The sequence below is a fragment of the Salvia miltiorrhiza genome, chromosome 2 (assembly GCF_028751815.1).
Source record: "Salvia miltiorrhiza cultivar Shanhuang (shh) chromosome 2, IMPLAD_Smil_shh, whole genome shotgun sequence".
NCBI classification, from domain to species: domain Eukaryota; kingdom Viridiplantae; phylum Streptophyta; class Magnoliopsida; order Lamiales; family Lamiaceae; genus Salvia; species Salvia miltiorrhiza.
In genome coordinates this window covers 6,613,328-6,634,866 of record NC_080388.1, presented here as the reverse complement: position 1 = coordinate 6,634,866, position 21,539 = coordinate 6,613,328, and the positions used below count along the sequence as shown (strand labels likewise).

General features: G+C 37.6%; 1 protein-coding gene and 1 long non-coding RNA gene across 3 annotated transcripts; one reads left to right on the top strand and one right to left on the bottom strand.

The window, feature by feature from the left end:
* Window positions 1-1,923: 1,923 nt before the first annotated feature.
* LOC131012855 (uncharacterized) lies at window positions 1,924-4,899 on the bottom strand. Of its 2 annotated transcripts, XR_009097489.1 has the most exons (6): window positions 4,554-4,899; window positions 4,265-4,310; window positions 3,602-3,708; window positions 3,274-3,381; window positions 2,434-2,609; window positions 1,924-2,325 (listed from the first exon to the last, which is right to left on the bottom strand). It is a non-coding gene; the product is annotated as an uncharacterized LOC131012855 (long non-coding RNA). The 2 variants fall into 2 exon arrangements; XR_009097488.1 differs by lacking the exon at window positions 3,274-3,381 and having other exon boundaries at window positions 4,554-4,898.
* Window positions 4,900-18,044: 13,145 nt separating this feature from the next.
* Window positions 18,045-20,974, top strand: LOC131012853 (succinate dehydrogenase [ubiquinone] iron-sulfur subunit 2, mitochondrial-like). The gene is made up of 2 exons (XM_057940841.1): window positions 18,045-18,795; window positions 20,496-20,974. The coding sequence occupies exons 1-2, from the start codon at window positions 18,065-18,067 to the stop codon at window positions 20,665-20,667; spliced, it is 903 nt and encodes a 300-aa protein (XP_057796824.1). The 5' UTR covers window positions 18,045-18,064; the 3' UTR covers window positions 20,668-20,974.
* Window positions 20,975-21,539: the final 565 nt, after the last annotated feature.

Below are 21,539 nucleotides of genomic sequence, written 5' to 3'. Positions count from 1 at the left end.
GGTGGATCTGATCTGATTGTTGCGCCGCCTCCTCCATCGGCAGATCTGATCTCCGCCTCCTTCGATTTCAGCCATCGACAGATCTGATCTGATCTGATCTGATCTGTGCTGCACGTATGGCACTTATGACACTATTAGTGCCATAAGTGCATAAGTGCACACTTCCCCATAGGGTTTAGATATTTCATTTAGTGTTTAGATTATCCATTTGGGGTTTAGATGTTCCATTTAGGGTTTAAATGATGTTGTTGTTTCTGTATTTGTGTTGCACGTATGGCACTTATGGCACTATTAGTGCCATAAGTGCCCAAATGACCATTTTACTTAGTTTTATTTTGAATTTCCGTTGGCACTTTTGGCACTATTAGTGCCACAAGTGCCAACGGAAATCCAAAATAAAACCAAAGTAAAATATTGGCACTTATGGCACTAATAGTGCCATAAGTGCCTAACCCGACCCGGCACGCGACCCGCGTGCCTGATCCTACCCGGTCCGCCTCATTAAGGGTAAAAACGTCCAAATCAATAAAAATGGCCAAATTTTGTGTTTTTTCAATGTGTGGCCATAAATTGTGTTTTATGCTTCATTTTGGCTACTTCAAAATTTTACTCTTATATATAATTGAAAATTACGTTTTTATATTCAAAGTTTTATTGAGTAATTAGTATTTTATTTTTAAACCATATTTTGCATTTATTATATTTTGTTTTTGTTTAATATTTTTATTTATTTATTTAAATATATCATTTAATTTTGATTTCATCGTGCATCGCACGGATGGTCTTACTAGTCATCAACTAATTGACGGTCACAAAAATGATTCATGAGCTTCTTCAGTAGTGTTCTTCTCTTATTCCTAAAAATCACTTTGTTGCCATCCCGATCTTTGACTTTCAGAATAAGCACACCCAACAAAAATTAAAATTCATGACTTCTTAAATACAAATTTATCACGGTTTACAATTTTGTTTTTTATACCTTGTGTTGAATAATATTAACTAGTGTGTAACCCGTCGAATTTCGACGGGTATTAATTGATGTTATAATTTATAAAAAAAATGTAAAAATTAACACAAATAATATATTTATAATTGATGAATATTATTCAATAAAATAAGTATTAACATGACATAGGTCTACGTAACATGTCAAATTAAAATGAAAAAGTATATTAAAGAGGACTTTCATTCACTCTAACATAACTTAGTAAAACATATATTCAAAAAATTGTCAAATGAACTTGAAAAATAATGCGTTATAATTAGGGATGGTAATCGAGCACGACGGGCACGGATACTGGCTATCCATGCACGTACCCGCGAGCGAAGGTCGTACCCGTCACCCGACCCGTGACCCGCGATGGGTACTCTCTACCACCCATACTTGTCACCCGCAGATACCCGCCATCTGTTGGATATCCGCTTCATATCCGCCACCAGACCCGTGACCCACGACGGGTACTCTCTGCCACCCACACCCGTCACTCGACCCGTGACCCGTGACGGATACACTCTGTCACCCACACCCGTCACTCGCAGATACCCGCCACCCGTTAGGTATCCGCTAATCCACTATTCGTCGGATACCCGCCACCCGCGAACTTAAAAATATATATATATATATATATATATATATATATATATATATATATATATACTGCCAGGGACGGATCTAAGAATTTAATTAGGACCGGGCGAGATTTCATTGGAAGTTTTTAATGAATTTTTAGTAAAGAAAACAGACCGGACGACCGCCGAAATTTCATCAAAATATATACATATATATAGGTAATAAAAAAAAATTGACCGGGCGGCCGCCGAGGCTGCCCGGCCTCTAGATCCATCTCTGTATACTGCACATATTAAATGATGGAATAATATAGCAAAAAAAAAATGTTTGGCAAAATAAAAACATTGCACTCATGTCAAAATAAAAATAAAAATAAAGAACTATTGGTGGAAGTAGAACCTCAATATTTATTCCACTCATTTATTCTGTCTAAACAATGAGCTTATTTATTTTTACACAATATAATAGAAAAGAATAACTGCTTTAAATCAAACAATTCAAACAATGCCTTCATAATCCCAAAAGGAGCGAGGGTATTAAACCTTTTCTACTTTCTCCTCTCCCAAGATCCTCATAAACTATGTTTCGCATTTCTAATAGAATCTCTTTGAAGTAGCCTGTATAAGCTGTCTTAAGACCATCATGTCATCAGTAGCATTACAACACGTTGGAGCTTAACTTTCATCCAGTGATAATCCCTTAAGTTTTCTTAGTTCTTAAGAAACTATGCCCTGAAGGCTTGAATTGATGAGATCCTGCATCCAGAATCATAATTGTGATTAATTGAATGCAGAATCATAACCAGCTACGTACAGTCAAAGTTGCTGTGTGAATCAGCCTTAGCAAAAGCAATCACAACTCACCATTCAAAAAAAAGAGGTAAAAACCCGAAGGAAAGATATCCAAATTCTGATGACAAATTCAGCCTTCCAGTCTTGAATCATAAAATTTCCTCCATCTTCCTATTCATCTGAAAATTTAAATACCCTTCACCTCCAAACCTCCAAATACATCAGAAGCAGATCCCTTTACCAAATTCCTATAGCCAAAAATTTCACACAAATCAATATAAAACAAAATTACCTAAAAGATGAAAAGTAAATACCAAAATGATGACGGAAACGGGAAGAAGAAGAAGAAGAAGAAGAAGAAGAAGAAAAAGAAGAAGAAGGGAATGAGCGCAGAGAAATTAATCAACGCAATTCCTAGATGTGGAAGATGCATATGCTAATGCTTTAAAGCAACTTATAGTTATGCACTTGAGGAAATAACAAAGCAGGTAGTTTCATGAAACTCCTTTTGCATGCAAAAGATTTTCGTCATGCCAATATGGTCATTCGGTAACATTTCTAGAAAAGAAACCTGACATGTTGTCTCTATACTTAACCTTCCTCCAATCTTATGGACAAAAGAAGCCACTTTTCACAAAAAATGGGAAAGGGATCGAACCACCAGAAGACATGCTGTTGTATATATATATATATATAATTTCTTTGTTTTAGTGTTAAACAAACTTTAAACACTCCCAACTATTAGAACACTATGGAGAGACTATCTCATCCTAATCACTTTGATTTTTTTGATGATAAAATTCAAGATGAAGGTTGTTTTGATAATAAAATTCAAGATGATGACATAAAACAGTGGAACAAAAAGCAATCTTTAGCACAATCAATCAATTCTATAAAAGTGAGAACTCTTACATTTGAGATGCTCTTTTGCCATGACAACTTCAAGACCAGAAACATTAGAAATAATGCAGGAAAAAGGCAATAAAACATCAACCAACCAAAAAATTCAAATCCCAACACCTGAAAATTCATAATCATAAAAAATTCAAAAATACCCAGCCAATAAGCATAATAACTCTAGAAGTTCAGAAATATATGTTGTTACTATTCACAGCATAATACTATCACATAGTGAAATAAAAATGTGGAAGTTTGATTCAAATAAATAAACATCCAGATCATATCATCAATGTATACAAATTCAGAAAAGCAAATGATTAGATTATATAATTTAGATTACTTCAAGGTTTCATCCAGAGCCCCTGGAAGTCTGTGCTCTTCGTTGTATGCTGGAATTATCAAAGATATGTATTTTTCAGCAGGATCGACGATATGGGGAGAAGGAACCTAGTTCAGAACAGAAACTCAATCAACAAATGCGCGCATGTAAGCTGCAGGAAGTAAAAAACTTTCAAAGTACTCAAAATTTTCACCAAGCTTCAAAATCATTTAAATTAGATTTTTCAAACCATGCTGTATCAAATACCAAACCACCTCTAGAATTTTAATCCAAAACCCCTTAAGCAATTATCAGATCCCAATAAATATTATGAGACTTCACTGATGCACCAAAATGCTTCAAAAAGTAGTACCGTGTGTGGGATCTCATCATCAATCAGAATATGAATCACCATTATACTTAACAATAGCAAATAACCTTTCACCATCATCTCAAAGTAATATTACAAAATCCTCATAGCAATTCCAAAAAAAAAATGCATAGTTCGAGAAATGCAAGGCGCTGCTAGCCAATAAAGCATAAATCATCAATTTCGTAATTAACAGAGTGAACCAGCATAAATTCTGGGGCATTAGTCATATAAGATCGATAAACAGACTTCTCAAATTGACAGTAGCAACAGAGAGTCAGACAATTGAGTCGAGATTCAAGAAGATCACTCACTTGCAATTGTAGCTGAAAGGAAACAAAAAATATTCGATTTGTGGTGCTGCAATATGGAGAAATACACAGAGAAATTATAAACAGAATTATTTAACAACAAAGAAAACTGAAGCAATGAACAAATATGAAAAAACGCAGCAATACCTTGCATTGGCTGTATAAAGATTCGTGTAATTTATAGCTAAAAATCTAGGTTATAAGTTTCCATTGTTAAAATTCTTTCCAAAATTTATTCTTTCTAAAATAATAATCATTCTATATTTAAAATAGTGAAGCATTGAATACTTACCATGTGGGGGAAGGGAGATGGCAGATCGATTTCTGGTTGGCTCGCCGGCGGCATCTTTCACCAGAGTTCAGGGGCGGCAGCGATAGGGTAGCTGCCGTGGTTGCCGGAAATCGCGAAGAGGCGGTGTGGATTTGGGGATCTTGGGTTTCTTTGGGTGAGAGGATGGAGATTAGGGGCTGAGAGATGGAGATCGGGGTCAAGACAGAAGCTATGGCCGTGGCTCGCCGGCGGCAACTTTCGTTGGAGTCTCAGACACGGCGGCGATGGAGCTTGAGATTGTGGTTTAAAAGTCAGAGACGAATTTCCCATTTGAACGTGGAGAGTGAGATGTGATAGTAAAATGTTTCTTGAATAAGTATCATTTAAATATTAAATGTAAAATAAAAATAAAATAGTTTATTTGGAATTATATTGTCACGTCAACAATAGAGAATTGAGCTAGAGGCTCTAGAATTGCAGGGATTTTGAATGGTGAATTATTAGACATGCCACGTAGGACCCCGAATTAAGGAGAGCGCAGGAATCCTTAATCGTATTATATATTGATTATGCCTCTACTCTCCTTATCTTTCTCCAACTCTGTGAACTATAACTTTACATTCAAATCTCGAATGACGCATCAAAAGAAAGGCATAATATCATATTAACCATATGAGAAACAATTGATCGAGAATCTTCATAAATTGATTTCAGAAAGATTAATTGGTAACAACGCAAACGATCAAAACCTAAAGAAAATCGTAGTTTAGCATTCATAGTATTTTAATAGTGTTTTTATTTTATCCATATCCCAATAACATCATAACATATACTCATCTCTTCTAAAAAACCATTTTAGACATGCTTCTTGATCCCATTGTTCAAAGTATAATCCACATCATGCAATGGTAATGGAAAATCAAATTTGCAGAACTTAGATGCGTAACACTACAAAAAATCGCGAAAATACCGGCCAAAATTACCAGCGACAGCAGCGCCGCTGGTAATTACCGGTCACTCACTGACGGCGGAGAAGGCGACCCGTATTTTTAAACATTCCGGCGGCATTATCGACGGCGGGGAATGAGATTCAGTGTACCACACTTTATGTCCCACTTTTAATTTTATTTATTTTCTTATATATTTTTTCTTCAATTTCAACTTTATATGTTTTAGTTTAATTTTGTGATTATTAACTAGGGTTTATTCCATCAATCTAAGGTATATAATTATTTTTTATCATTTAATTTCACTTTTATTAGTTAATAATAGGTTGATAAATTCAAAGTCATGGTATATACTCCCTCCGTCCGCCAAGATTATGGCAAATTATTTGGGCACGACATTTAATAAAATTGATGATGATTTTGATGTAGTGGAGGAATGGTCCCACCACTTTATGAGATGTGTGGTTGAGATTGAATTTAAGGTGGGTTTTTTGTAAATAAAGAGTGTTTGTAAGGATAAAATATAAAAGTAAATGGTGGGACCATTGCCATAAAAGGAAAGTGACATAATCTTGGCGGACGGAGGGAGTACTTTTTAAAAATTTTAATTTTTTAAAATAAAAATTAAATATAATTCATAGTATCATAATAAATTTTATTTTTATAAAAAATATTTTTAAAATAATAGATATAAGAATGGAACACAGTGGCACACATAAAATTGTGGGAAACTGGATCTCATCCCCGACGGCGGGATCGCCACCTGTATGTATGATATAAATTAATTTAATAGCTTATAAAATGCACGCTGCCGCCGTCGGTAACAATGAATTCAAATTAGGTTGTTTCCCCATTTCTGCACCCACCCGCCGCAACCTCCCACCCCCATCTGCACTCGCCGCAGCAAGCAGCCGCGCCACCACCGCCCCCAGGTCCTCTCTCTCTCTCTCTTTCACATCTCACTCGTTCTCTCTCTTTCTCGTCTCAGCTCGATGCTCCGCCGCCGACCATCACCGAACGACAATTTTATTTATTAATTTGTTTGTTTTATTTATTTATCCAGTGATTTATTATTATTATTATCTCTTATTTTAGAAACAAATAAGTTCCACTTTTTTTTGGTTTAAGGGCTGCTCGCCCTACCGAAGTACCGAAGGCTTTCGGGGCTTCCATATATCGTTCTATTATAAACTGAGAATCTATAATAGATACCATACGTGCTAGGCTGTCATTCACCCCAAAATTGAGGACCGAGTTCAGAATAGTAATAGTGGAAATCTCATTTTGCTAGGGAAGTACGCCATTTTCGAAGGAGAGTTGTGCTAACATAAAAAGCATAAGTGGTAGCGATCAGAGCTTTGTACAAGATTCAAACTAAAGCTAAGCAAAAGCAAACTATTATTCTTTATTGAATGTAAAGTAGAAAGAGGTATGAGAAGTGTGAAGAAGAGAAAAAGGAAAATGAGAGAAGAATTTTGTATTAGATTGAATTGAATGAATTTACAGCTGCACATTTTACTTATTTATACAAGGGCTAACTAACTGAGAAGCTAAAGGAAACTTCTCTAAAAAAACTAACTAAAACGTAACTAATCTTGCTGACTCAGCAAGGTTTACAACAGAATACTTTAACATGCTCCAAAAAACGTTCAGAGGTGTTAACCAGCACCAACAAAAGGCTCAAGATGGAGTGAACTTCGCAGAGAATAGAAACGAGGCTCGGCAAGGGGTTTGGTAAACAAATCGGCCACTTGATCAATAGTAGGAACATGGCCAACCTCAACGAACTTATCTTGAACTTTCTCCCTTATGAAATACACATCAACTTCAATATGCTTAGTTCTAGCGTGAAAAACGGGATTAGAGGCCAAGGCCACTGCACTGGAATTATCGCACCATAATTTGTGAGGAGATGCAACGGGAAGATGCAACTCTTGACATAAGGAATGTAACCATAGTAATTCAGAGGTAGCAGCTGCAAGAGATCTATACTCTGATTCAGTGCTGCTATGAGACACAACAGTCTATTTTCTGGAACTCCAAGTGATCAAGTTATCACCATAGTAAACATAATAACCTCCAGTGGAACGCCGATCATCAACACAACTGGCATAATCAGCATCAGCAAATCCAACTAGTTGTGTTGAAGAAGAGGAAGGAAAGTGTAAAGCCATGAAAGTGGTGCCCTTTAGATAACGAAGGACACGTTTTCAGGCAGCCCAATGTAATGTTGTAGGTAGGTGAAGAAACTGACTCAACTTATTAACAACGAAGGCAATGTCGGGTCTGGTATGCGTGAGATATTGCAAAGCACCAATAGTACTCCTGTATAAAGATGGATCAGAAAAAGGCTCACCACCTTCCTTAGATAGTTTGGTGGCAGGAGTCATGGGCGTGGAGCAAGGATGACAGGAGCTCATGTTGGTCTTATCCAGCAGCTCCTTCAAATATTTGGATTGACATAAAGCATAGGAAGATTGAGACTTAGTTACCTCAATGCCTAAATGAACCTCACCAAGAGAAGTAAGAGCAAACTGTTGATGAAGCTGATCAATAACACCCAAGATCTCAGATTGACTATCTCCAGTAATAAGAATATCATCGACATATATCAATATGAGTAATAAAGCATCTTTGTCCTTTCTATAGAAAAGTGAAAAGTCAGAGACAGACCTTTTGAAGCCAATAGAAAGGAGATAATGCCTGAGCTTATCCATGCCCGAGGGGCCTGCTGTAAGCCATACAAAGACTTTTGAAGCTTACACACATAGTCAGGGTGAGCGGGGTCTGCAAATCCCTTAGGCTGGGACATATATATATTGTCATCGATATCACCGTTGAGGAATGCGTTATTAATATCAATTTGCTGGATTATCCACCCTTTTGAAGCAGCTAGAGCAAACATTAGCCTTATAGTAGAACATTTTACAACCGGACTGAAGATTTCAAGAAAGTCCACACCTGCAAGTTGCTCAAAGCCACGAGCTACCAATCTGGCTTTGAGTTTATCTAGTTCACGAGTGGATAAAGTCTTGACCCTAAACACCCATTTATTGCTTATCACCTTATAGAGAGGGGATGGTGGAATGAGAATCCAAGTACCTTTGAGATTTAAAGCTTGAATTTCTTTTTCCATTGCTGCACACCACCCTGGATGAGCTAGAGCTTCTGCATCTGTTTTAGGGAGAGAAGGAAGCTCTGATGTAGGAACTGAATTAGTACGCTGAACAAGATATACTTCATTTTGTTGAATAGCAAAGCACCCTACTGAAGAAATGACAGGACCAGAATCTTGTTGTGCAACAAAACTTTTAGGTTTGAAAACACCAAGTTTGGATCTGGTAATCATTGAATGAGTATTGGAAGGAGGAGGAGGTGGTGGTGGTGGTGATGGAGATGATGGTGGTGTTGGAGATGGTAGGGTTGGTGGATATGGTGGTGGACTGAGCTGCTGTGGAGAGGGAGTTAGAGATGGTGGTGAGTGTGGTGTGGCAGCAAATTGGGAAGATGATGGTGGTGTTGGAGATGGTAGGGTTGGTGATTGAGAGGAAGGGGATGATGGTTGAATAGTGGGATGATCAGGAAGAGGAAGAATAGGGAGAAAATTTGAAGTGGATGCAGGGGAAGAAATTGTTGGAGGTGGAGAGGAGGAAAACATGATGGGATAGGGAAACTCTTGTTCATTAAAATGAACAGTATCTGTGATATATAGTCTTTTAGAGGAACTAAGGCACTTATACCCTTTATGACACTCACTATAACCAAGAAAAAGGCATTTGGATGATCTAAATTGTAGCTTATGTTGGTTATATGGTCTGAGATAAGGGAAACATGCACATCCAAAAACCTTGAGCCATTTGTAGTTAGGAGACTGATGATATAAGGCTTGGAAAGGTGAGATATTTTTTAAGGAGGGTGTAGGAAGCCTGTTAATAAGGTAGGTGGCAGACTGAAAAGCATCCCACCAAAAAGTGAGAGGAAGTGAAGCCTGACTCAGCAAGGTTAAGCCCATGTCAACTACGTGTTGATGCTTGCGTTCAACTTTTCCATTTTGGGCATGAACATAGGGGCATGGGTGCTGAAAATGAATACCTAGACTAGTGAGGTGATGTACTAAAGGCCTAAACTCTCCCCCCCCCCCAATCGGACTGAAATGACTTTATAAGAGTGGAAAATTGACATTTTATCATTTGTATAAAGTTTGTGACAGCTGTAGTGGTTTGAGATTTTGAGGCTAAGGGATAAATCCATGTGTATCGGGTAAAGTCATCCACAAATATTATATAATATTGATAACCATCACTGGAAAGTGTAGATGCAGGACCCCACAGATCAGAGTGAATAAGATCAAATGCAGACTTGGTTTTAATAGGCTGAGAGACATGAGCTACTTGATGCATATTTCCTAATTTGCAGGCTTCACAAAAACTAAGATCATTGGATTTATATGGAATATTGAGAAGAGTACAAACTTTAGCTATTACATTTGGTCCAGGATGACCAAGAGATCTATGCAGTGTGTCTAAAGATGTACAAATACCAGCAAAAGTAGAAGGTTTTACACAGAAGGATGAGGATGTACTATCTGTGCAAAGAGTTTTATTACAAGTAAAAGCAGAAGAAGAACTAACGGGGTTGTGAGATAGATGTTGATGATTGTGGAGCAGACTTCTTGTAGAGAGAAGACAGATCAAGCTGGTAGAGTCCGTGGGAGAGAGTTCCCATCAGCAGAACTTGATGTGTCTTGAGATCCTTAACAAAACAAGAGTTATGGGTAAACTCAATTGAAACGACATTATCTTTGGTAAATTGAGAGATGCTGATTAGATTTTTGGTGATTTGAGGGACATACAAGATGTTATTGAGAAGCAAAGAATGATTTGCAGATAGAGGTATTGAGTTGGAACCAAAAGAAGAGATGGGTAAATGGTGGACGTCGTATTCCACCAAATAATTCCTGCAGAATTATCAAAACAAATTAGTATGATGATAAGCAGGGTCGATCCCACAGAGAGCAGGTAAAATCATTCAATTCCCTAAAATCTATAAAATTGGTGTAGCCACCACGCCTTAACTTTGAGAAAATTAATTATAACTAAGGAAGCAATAAATCAAATAAAATAACTCTAGAAATTAATCAATAAAAGGTAACTCGGCTCAAATAAATCCACACTAATTCAAAGCTCTGATCATCGACGCAAAGATTAATTAATCTCTATCAACCAACTAGTTATAGGATACCGTGATACGCACTGACATACCCCAATTCCTACTTACTGTGTCGATAGACGGCTGGATACGCCAGTCATAGATTTAATATTCTAATAGCATTAAAAAGAAGGAACCCAGTTTAGATCAATTATCCTAGATACGCTTGTAATAATTAATCCACCAATTTATTCCTACTACGAACACGATAGCTTTATCACTAATCTGCCCTATTCCAACAATTACGGATTGGAGGTGCTAATTGACTGTAATCCAATTAAACCTAAGTTGACCAGGCTTAAATAAAATCAGAATTATCTTTAAACACAAGGAATTAATCGAAATCAATAGGAACCAATTTTAAAACCAATTAGGTCTCACAGATTGATAAATTAGTGTTTCATTATTTTCGCCGAATTAAGAAAATTTAGCTACTCATAATCAAACTAAACACAATAAAATAAATAATGAGGAACATAGAACAATAAAATAAATTGAATTGCGAATAAAATAAATTCACCACTTGAAGATCAAATAAAAACTCTCGTCTGCCTTGAACGTGTAATCAATAGTCACCAACTTCAATTCTCCACAAAAGTAACAAAATAATAATCAAACTAAGCAATAATAAAACTACCGTCTAATGCCTATGAATTCAAAAGTATTTAAAAGTCAAACAATTCTCCTAATTATCTTCCAAAGTGGCGGCTGTCTTGGAATTAAAAAAATGCCTAGTGCTAAAGTAAAGAAAAACCCAAAACAAACCTAATTACTAATCCTCATATATAGAGGCGGCTAAGCTATGGAAACAAAATTAGGGAATTAATCCCTTATTGTGGCCGACCCTTAGCCCACAAAATTGGGTTGTTTTCGGCCCTATCAAAACTTAAGCCCAAAATAAATTATTATTTTTAAAAGTTTAAGGCTTCATTAAATCTAGAATAATTAATTCTAAGCCCAATCTTTAATTCCTCTTCAAAAACACGCCATCTTCAACAAATACTCGACTTCCCCTAACTTCTTCCATCCACGAGCATCCATCTCCAATCCATCTAATTCATGCGCCAAAATTTCACAAATCATGTAAAATCATATAAAATCATGGCGAAACACACACCAAACTAAGTAGCTAAAATACACACATCAGTAAAGTGTTACCATTTCCAACCATGAGGCCTTCATTACCACAGTAGTCATTGTTGATAGCTAGATTCTGCATGTCATTAGTGATGTGAGCTGTAGCACCACTGTCCACATACCAAGAGGGATCCATAGTGGATGTATCCTGAGAAGCAACAAGATTAGCATAATTCAGAGAGTGAGATTGTTGCACATCAGAGAGAAAGGCCTGAGGAGCAGTGTTATCTGTAAAATTGATGTCGAATCTCTTGAAGCACTTGATGGCCACATGGCCAGATCTGCCACAGAGCTGGCAGACTATGCTTTTGTTGGAAGGCATAGAGCGGTTGAAACCTCCACGAAATGAAGGAGTACCTCTACCTTGACTGCGATAAGCAACATGAGCAGCTAACTCAAATCCAGAGGAGACATTTTGTTGTTGGAGACGCAATTCGTAAGCCTGAAATGAATACTGAATTTCCTGCAGGTTTTGATTGTCACTTCGATGCATGATGTTAACAACCAAGGCTTCATATTCTGGTCCAAAGCCAGAAAGGATATACATGATGAGTTCATCATCATTGATGATTTGGCCAACGGCAGAGAGTTGATCGGCATAACTGTGCATTTTAAGGAAGAATTCCTCAACACTCATAGCGCCCTTCTTTGTAGTTTGTAGGAGAAGACGCAATTGCATAATTCTTGCTTTTGATTGGGACATGAAGAGCCTCTCAAGAACTGACCAGAACTCGCGAGATGAAGTGCAGCGAACGACGTGACCTAGCATGGATTCAGTAACCGACGATAACATCCAGCTGAGTAAATACTGATCACGGCGGAGCCACGCAGAATTCGGTGGAGAAGTAGAGGATGATGGAAGTAGCAGTGATGCCTGTGCCATAGGATCAATGAACTCATGGAATCCATGAGCGCGAATAGCAGAGAGAGCCTGAGCTCTCCAGAAAGCGTAATTGGTGCAATCGAGTTTGAGTATTTGTGGAAAATGCGGAAGATTTGCAGGAGGAGAGTGAGTAGCCATGGAAGCTAGGATCTATGGAAGAAGATGAGCAGAGAGAGTTGCAGAAGCAGGGTCGAGAAGCAAAGTATCTAGACTGAGAGGAATGTATCTAGACTATTTTGTGGCGTATGATACCATATTGAATGTAAAGTAGAAAGAGGTATGAGAAGTGTGAAGAAGAGAAAAAGGAAAGTGAGAGAAGAATTTTGTATTAGATTGAATTGAATGAATTTACAGCTGCACATTTTACTTATTTATATAAGGGCTAACTAACTGAGAAGCTAAAGGAAACTTCTCTAAACAAACTAACTAAAACGTACCTAATCTTGCTGTCTCAACAAGGTTTACAACATAATACTTTAACATTCTTCATAATTTGTAATTGATGAGGAGTAAAATATGTATAAAGCGGATCCGACAACAATGGTGATTCCAGCCGTGGAACCGAAAGAGCGAAGAAGACTCTGAAAGATATCCTTTGTGAAAAGTCCGCACAGCAGAAGCCTCTGAGCCCGAGGAATTTTACAACTGAAAGAAGCCAGAGCTGCTCGAAAAACGGAGTATGACAATAACAAACCAAAGAAAGTAGATGGCAGACCTGCACAAACAGACACTCGCTACCAGGGAAGGGCGCCGTATAGGGGACTGCCCCCCAGAGTGATGCAAGGAGATACACAACCAGCGTACCAGCCCGCTCGAAATGAACAAGGGCCCAGCGTAGTGCACAGCGTGAATAGACTCACTAATCAAACCCCGTTCAACAAACCCCAGGAAGAAATCTTTCACTTGATCAAGAATGAGACTTGGTTCAGAGCTCCAAAGGACTTTACAGTCGGGGCTCCCAAGCCCGGCCCTAATGGTTTGCTCTACCAATATCATAATCATTATGGGCACCCTACGGAATTGAAAAGATTACCTATCCAATTGCATATACCTTGACTCAACTAGAAACACCTCTAAGTTGACTTGCAATAGAACAAGGACATCCTAGTGATGGTAAGTTGACCCAGTGTCATCTCTCAAGGAAAGTCTTTAAGGGCTTTTAGTAGTATAGCAGGAAAAACAGTAAAGAAAGCAGTAAAGAGATTGATTATTAAACTAAAACTTAGAATTAAAAACTTAAGTAAAAACCGAACTTAAAATTAAACTAGGCGAATTAAACTATTAAACCCTAGGCAAGATTTTAAAGAACTTAAATTAAACCTAACTTAAGAAATTAAATACTTGTAAATTAAAAACCAACTAATCTAGGCGTGAAACTAAAGTGCATAATTTAAATTGCATAATTAAAAAGAAAGCATAAACATGAATGAAAAACGTAAACATGATTAAACAAAATAAATTGAATTGAAATACGAAATACCGTAAACGTCTTGAACTTGTAATTGTGTCACGCAATCACAATCCAAGAATTAAAACTAAACAAAACTAAATTGAAACCAACTAGAACAATGAAAACTCGAAACTATGAAAGCACTAAGAAAGCAAGTAAATCCTAAGCTTCGGATGCCAACAGATCTCCAAGATGGCGTCTAAAACTAGGGCAAAGTATGATTATTTTACAATGAAAAGTATGGCCCTATTTATAGACTTCAAATCCCTCTAGATCACCATGGAAGTTTCCATGCAAAGCCAGACTCTAAAAGGAATAGAATCGTGCAAAGGAAGGTAAGTCCAGCTCTGACGCGCGCTCTGGAAATAATCTCCACTATGGCGGAAATCGCGGCTCTCGCCAGAGAGACGGCTTCCGCTCTGGCTTCAATTTCTCTGCACTTTCGATTCCTCTGGCACTTTCGATTCCTCTGGCATTTTCGATTCCTCTGGCGTTTTCGATTCAGCAGCGAAGTGATTCTTCTGGCGATTGGATTTCTCTGCAACGCGGGGCTTCGCTTCTCTGACGCGCCAGAGTATGCACAAAAACGTAATTCTTAGCCCAAATTTCTCCAACATTTGCACTCTTTATCTCGAAATCCTAAATCTCCTGCAAAGCATAAAATACACCATAAAATGCACCAATTTCCAGAAGATTATCTTAAAATAAAGCTCATGAAAGCCCCTAAAATTAGAACAATTAGGCATAAATCATACCTCACACACACAAAGAAACAGGAAACGTGCAACACAATGAAACAGTAAAAGTATTGTTGAAAGTATCAACACTGAACACAAGAGTTGTTCACCTAGTTCGGTTAAACAACCTACGTCTGGGGGGCCACGTCCAAGGTAAATTATTCACTAGTGAAGATAAGTTATACAAAGGACTTACACGACAAACTCTCAAGCTTTCTCGCCTCTACAACTTCCTAAACCCTCACAACGATGAATAATTGAGAGAAGAACAACAATCAACTCTCTAAGCGTGAATGAACCTCACTCACCATCAACACCCACGAAAATAACCTTTACCAACAGGCTGGTAAAGGGAAAACAAGAAAAACCAACTCTCCCAACCTTGCTTACAAACGCATAAAGCAACACACACTAGTTCGTTCACTCACGTAAAGAATGAACTCAGCACTCACAAGAAACACTCTTTATGAACTGAAGAAGAGTAAAAAAAATGCAACAGCAGCAACCTTCAACGAAAGATTTCTTCGTCTTATATAGATATGGCGACAGAAACCCTAGAAGAGATTATGTGAGCCAAGGACTCTTCTTGATAACTCATTTCCTTCAATTTACCAAGGAGACGCGTGTAAAGGACTCAAGAACCATGTATATCAAAAGCTCACCAGATATACATCATTGTGAAGAGATAGAGTCAAACCCGAACTGGAGTGTACAAGCCAAAGTACCAACACCGATAGATACGTTGAGTGCATAAAGTAGCAAATTTGTCTACATAATGACAACAACCAAACTTGAGTATCAAATACTCAACAGGAATATTGTGGACACCTTCGTCACCAGCTGGAGATACTGATAAGACATGGAAGGCTAGATCAATTCAAACGTCACCTCCTCATTTGTAGGATAACAATTATAATGCCAGGGTGGAGGGAAATTAGAGGAACCAAGGGGATGGTCGCAGAGCTGTTACTCCACGACGGGAGGAAAAGAGACAAGTACATATGATAATTGGGGATGAGAATGGCCATATGTCCAATAGAGCGAGAAAACAGATTGTTCGCTCATGCAGAGCTGGAACTTATCTGAGGCATGTCATGACTGTACGCAATGCAGAAAAGGAGCCAAGCATTTCTTTTGGGCTAGATGTCACACCCCAATTCTTGAATGAATAAATATAATCGAGATGCAACTAATTCATAGAAATAAACAAGGAACAACATTGTTAAAACCCGAATAATAAGTTAACAAGTCGGGCTAGGCCCCTTTGGATCACAAGTTTTGTTTCATGTTTCTGACAACCGACATTCATTAACATAAAACTAGAAATTTTAAATTGAAGCTCGACATGAAGTCATCTTAAGTTAAGAAAATAAAAGATGTATAAGAGTTATTACTACAGCGGAAGTCAATATAGAATTTGAACCCTAGCCTCAGCTCAGTCCCGTCGCCCTCAGCCTCCTCTCTTCTCTCCCTCCGTCCGTGGCCGAGCGACAGCGGCAGGGCCGCTGCGCTCTGGCCTCCCTCTGCGAAAATCTAGCCTATTCTAGCCGCCACCCCAAATCCTTGTTCTCTCCTTCTCCGACAACAGCCAAGGTCAAGACTCTCACACACACCCATCTCCTCTGTAAACGGCAATGAGCGCCGCCGCCTCCCTGAGACAGACCGGCGAGCAGCATCAGAGGCTGCCGCCGTCGACGACACACACTATTTATTTCATATTTGGGAACAACATTGCACTTACCTATATATGCAACATATGCAATTGAGTTAGATTGAATTCAACGTATGCAATTGAGTTTAACGTATACAATTGAGTTCAAAATACATTACAAATACCAAATTAAAATACTTATGGGGTATAAACTAGATTGATGATGATGATGATGATAATAATAATAATAATAATAATAATAATAATAATAATAATAATAATAATAATAATAATAATAATAATAATAATAATAATAAATAGATATTTTTTCAAAATAAAAATACGAATTAAAAACGAGACCAATCCGTAATTTACAACATCTCGACATATTCTATGGTTATGAATATATAATATTGTATATTGAAATAGAGTTTAAATGAATTAATAGGTACTAGATATATCAATAATACGAGTGATCTGTACTGCTGACCACTCGAAAGGAACTTCAAGCTTAAGCGTGCTTGACTTAGAGCACAACTAAGATGAGTGACCGACTGAGAAGTTCGTCTAACGTATGCAATACTGTATACATACAAAAGACCGACGAGCGAAATATCGGTTGTGAGCCGCCGTCGATGCTGTATTTTCTGGTGGTATATGGGTGATTACCGGGGCAATTCCCCATGTTCATCTTTGTTAATTTCAATCATTTGCTCCCAAATATAGAATGAAGAATATTCAATTAAAAGTACTCGTATGGAACAACATACATCAAATAAATGTAAATAAAATAAGTTTCTCGAGAACAATGTGAGCTTGTATAATAATAATAATAATAATAATAATAATATTATTATTATTATTATTATTATTACTACTACTACGGCTTTTGGTTTGCTTTAATTTATAATTTTAAAAAACCAAATCTAAACTATAAATCATGTATATTTAAAAAATATAAATCAAATCATATTTTTCAAACCGTAAATCGAATTAATCGCATAAATGCGATTTGGTTTGATTTACGGTTTAAATCAAAATGTGAAAACCCTAGTAACAAGATAGATGCGCTACCTATGTTGGCATAGCACGTGCGGCGAATTTGGGTTCAATCTGATTTGAGCACGAATTTAAATAGTATTTGAATCGAGTTCAGATTTGCTCATAGTCTACTCGATTCCATATTATTTTCCAGAGAAACTCGATCCAAATTAATGATGGATCAAAGTTTGGATCGGGTCCTAATTGAATTAGAATGATGGAGCCGGAGCAGGGGCAGGACCATACGATGTAGTGTAACCACCACGCAACGGCGACGTTGGAGTCCCATGCAACACAAAAACTCATACGTTGCAAAACCAACCCACGTCCTCTTTTATTCCCATCTCCACCTCTAATCTTCTGCCACGTCACACACTCTCACCATCCACGGCAAGTCGCAACCTTTCATTCACCAATCTTCCCAAACTACCCTTTTACCAATCCTTCTCACCGCCATATCCCTCTATATAATCCTCCCATGAACCCAGACCCATTTCCGTCATTCCTTCTCCACTCCCTCTCTCTAGATTCTCTCTTCCGATCAATGGCGACTGGACTAGTCCGACGAGCGATAGCAAAGATTCCGGCGCTCTCACCGGCGGCCAGAGCTGTCAATTACAGGGAACACGCATCGGAGGCGGCGGCGCAGCAGCTGGATCAGCAGGCGAAGCCGACCTCCGCCCCCAAAATCTTCCAGATCTACCGATGGAATCCGGATACGCCGCAGAAGCCGGAGCTCCAGAGCTACGAAATTGACCTCAAGGAGTGCGGCCCCATGGTCCTCGACGCCCTAATTAAGATTAAGAACGAAGTGGATCCAAGCCTAACCTTCCGCCGCTCCTGCCGCGAGGGGATCTGCGGGTCATGCGCGATGAACATCGACGGCCGGAACGGCCTCGCCTGCCTGACGAAGATAGCCTCCGGCGGGCCGACGATGGTCACGCCGCTGCCGCACATGTTCGTGATTAAGGATCTGGTGGTCGACATGACCAATTTCTACAACCAGTATAAGTCGATTGAGCCGTGGCTGAAGAGGAAGAGCCCGCCGGAGAATCCGGGGAAGGAGAATCTGCAGAGCAAGGAGGAGCGGAAGAAGCTCGATGGGATGTACGAGTGCATCCTGTGTGCCTGCTGTAGCACATCCTGCCCCAGCTACTGGTGGAATCCCGAGTCATACTTGGGCCCCGCCGCGCTTCTTCATGCCAACAGGTACCTTGCTTCTCGCCTAATTTCATGCCGCTGTTATCAGATTTTGATGATTTGTGCGCAATATGGAAAAGTATTTGATCCTTTGATAATTATTACTATTACGATAGTTTGAAAGCTAGATTGGCACGGCCCACGGGCATCGATATTTTGGTGAATTATGTGATTTGATTAGTTTTTGACTGAAGAAAAGCGACGATGATTTTAATCCTTGCCTAATTTCGTGTTGCTGTTGTCAGGTTTTGATGATTTATGTGAAATATGGAAAAGTATTAGATCCTTGCCTTATTATTACTATGAATATTGAGTATCCCTTAATTAGCTGTGTTATAATAGTTTGAAAGTTAGATCGATATTTTGGTGAAATATGTGATTTGATTAGTTGTTGATTGAACAAAAGTCATGTTTCATGTTTAATTTGATTATTGTATTCACTTCAAATTGCTGCTGTAAATTGGAATCTGCTGTGTGTATATGTCTCTTAGGCTAAGGACATAGTTAGCACATTTGGTGCCCTTCTATTTATTGTTAATCTCAAATAGTAATAAAACATGTCCTAAAAGTTGTGTGTGTGTGTTGGCCGAGCGGTAAGAGATTAATGCCTAAGGCCAAAGATCTTAGGTTCAAAAAAAAAAAAGATGTCCTAAAAGCTTGTTGAATGAGCGTGTGCTCGTTAAAAATAGCTTATGTAGTTATTAAATGTTTTGACTATTGTTTTAGGCGTCAGGAACTCTTGAGATTACATGTTTCTTCAACCATTATCTATCTTTTTTTTCAGCATTTGAGAAAACTTATCCTGCTTCATGCTTGAAAAGATCTTATTTTGGCTACATATAACTTGATTACAGAGTGATTAAGAGAAGTGTTAGCTTGTAATTGTTTTAAACAATTTATAAGTGCCTTCATAGAAAGGTCTTGTTTGCTCTTGCTCCCAAAGTAATGGAATCCTTAGATCAACTAATAAATAATACTTCATCCTTCCACGAAAGAACTTCCTACGGACCTATCTATTTGTAGACTATACCCCGCCACTTATAAATATCTCATTTACGTACCTTTACTTTTCATCTTTTCACCACTTTCAATACTAATTAAACACTTTTTCACAATTCTCAATACACTCAACAATCTTTTTACCACTCTCAATACACTCAATAACATTTTTCTTGAAATCTGTGTCATTCCCTTCCAGAAAGTTCTTTTGTGGACGGATGAAGTATTTGATAGAATCCCTTATGTTACTGGGTACTTTAACTGCAACTATACCATTATAATCATTTCATAAATTCAATGATTTTTAAAAAACTCCAACATGATATCTATTATGCTAGCAAACATCCTCTAAGATAGGTGAGCTCATAGCTAATTTATAGTACTTTCTATGTTAATTAATTCTGCGAATATGTTTTGATGTTGTGAGCTAGGATAATTGTGCTAATCTTCAACACAAAACACTATAGTCATTATGTTCATTTAATGCCACAAAACGATGGGAACATAGTTTTAAGTTGCGAAAAGCATTCAGGAATGGGATGGTGCATTGTTATTGCCCTTGTCTTACCTAATAAGCTACGTTTAGTTACTCAACTTACTCTAAACCTTCTTACGTCTCATAAACCAGTAAACCTGCGCAAATATTTCTAATCGCAGTGTAGTTCCCACAAGTTTCATTGTGTAGCTAAATCAACTTAGCATATGTGCAGATGGATTATGGACAGTCGAGATGAATACACGAAAGAGCGGCTGGATGCGATCAATGATGAATTCAAGCTGTATCGGTGCCATACAATCTTGAATTGTGCTAAAGCTTGCCCCAAGGGACTCAATCCTGGTATGCAAATCCAGAACATCAAGAGACTTGAACGCACAAATTAGCTCTTCCGATTCTTGGTTGCTTCATTCATTGATCATTTTTTGCAAATTTGAACTCATAAATCAGTATATACTATTTCGAAAATAATGAGCTTTTGGAATTGGGCTATAGTTTGTTGTTGGCTAGTTAGTTAGGTGGAGCTCGAGTGGCCCGGCCCGTAACTGTGGCGGGCTTCAGATGGTTTGTAATATCAGCAAGTTTTATTTAGGTTTTAATCTCCTTTTGTCAATATTTAGAGTAAGGCGCATGTAATGATCTGGATATGTATTTTATTGTTTAACAACTCTCTAATATTCTTCTCCCATTTAATACAGCCTTTAAATGCCTAGGCCGTTTTAAGTAACTGTTCTATGTGCTGTAGCAGTCGAAATTTGGAAAACAATAAATAAATAAACCAATAAATAAAAAAACTAATATTGGACATAATATGTTCAGAAATAAAATGGTCAAATACATGAAAAAAATAATTTATTTAAAGTTTTTGGTTCAAAATAGAAAATGATTTAGTTAGTTTTATTGTGTTATCCACATTATAGTTATTTTTATTTTGTTTTTTTTATATATAAAAAATATGAAAATTTTAAAAAAAGCACAAAATATTACAAAGATAGCTACAAAATATTTCATGCGCGTGCCAATTTATTTATTTTTAAAATTTTAAATTATGTAAAAATGTCACTATTTATGAGTTAAATTAATTGGTAACAAAAAAAATTATGTTAAATTAAATATTAGTATTTCATTTAAAATAGTATTCCCTTCGTCCCGCTTATAACATTCCAAAAAAATGGGACACACAAATTAAGAAAATTTAGGTAAAGTAAATAAAGATAAAGTAAATGAGAAAAGAGATAGAGAGAGTTGCGGAAAAATA

Bases quoted from the DNA above. Each gene is read 5' to 3' on its own strand.
- LOC131012853 (XM_057940841.1), top strand. From the start codon at position 18,065: ATGAACCCAGACCCATTTCCGTCATTCCTTCTCCACTCCCTCTCTCTA. The intron at 18,796-20,495 runs GTACCTTGCTTC...GCATATGTGCAG, and splicing joins GCGCTTCTTCATGCCAACAG to ATGGATTATGGACAGTCGAG.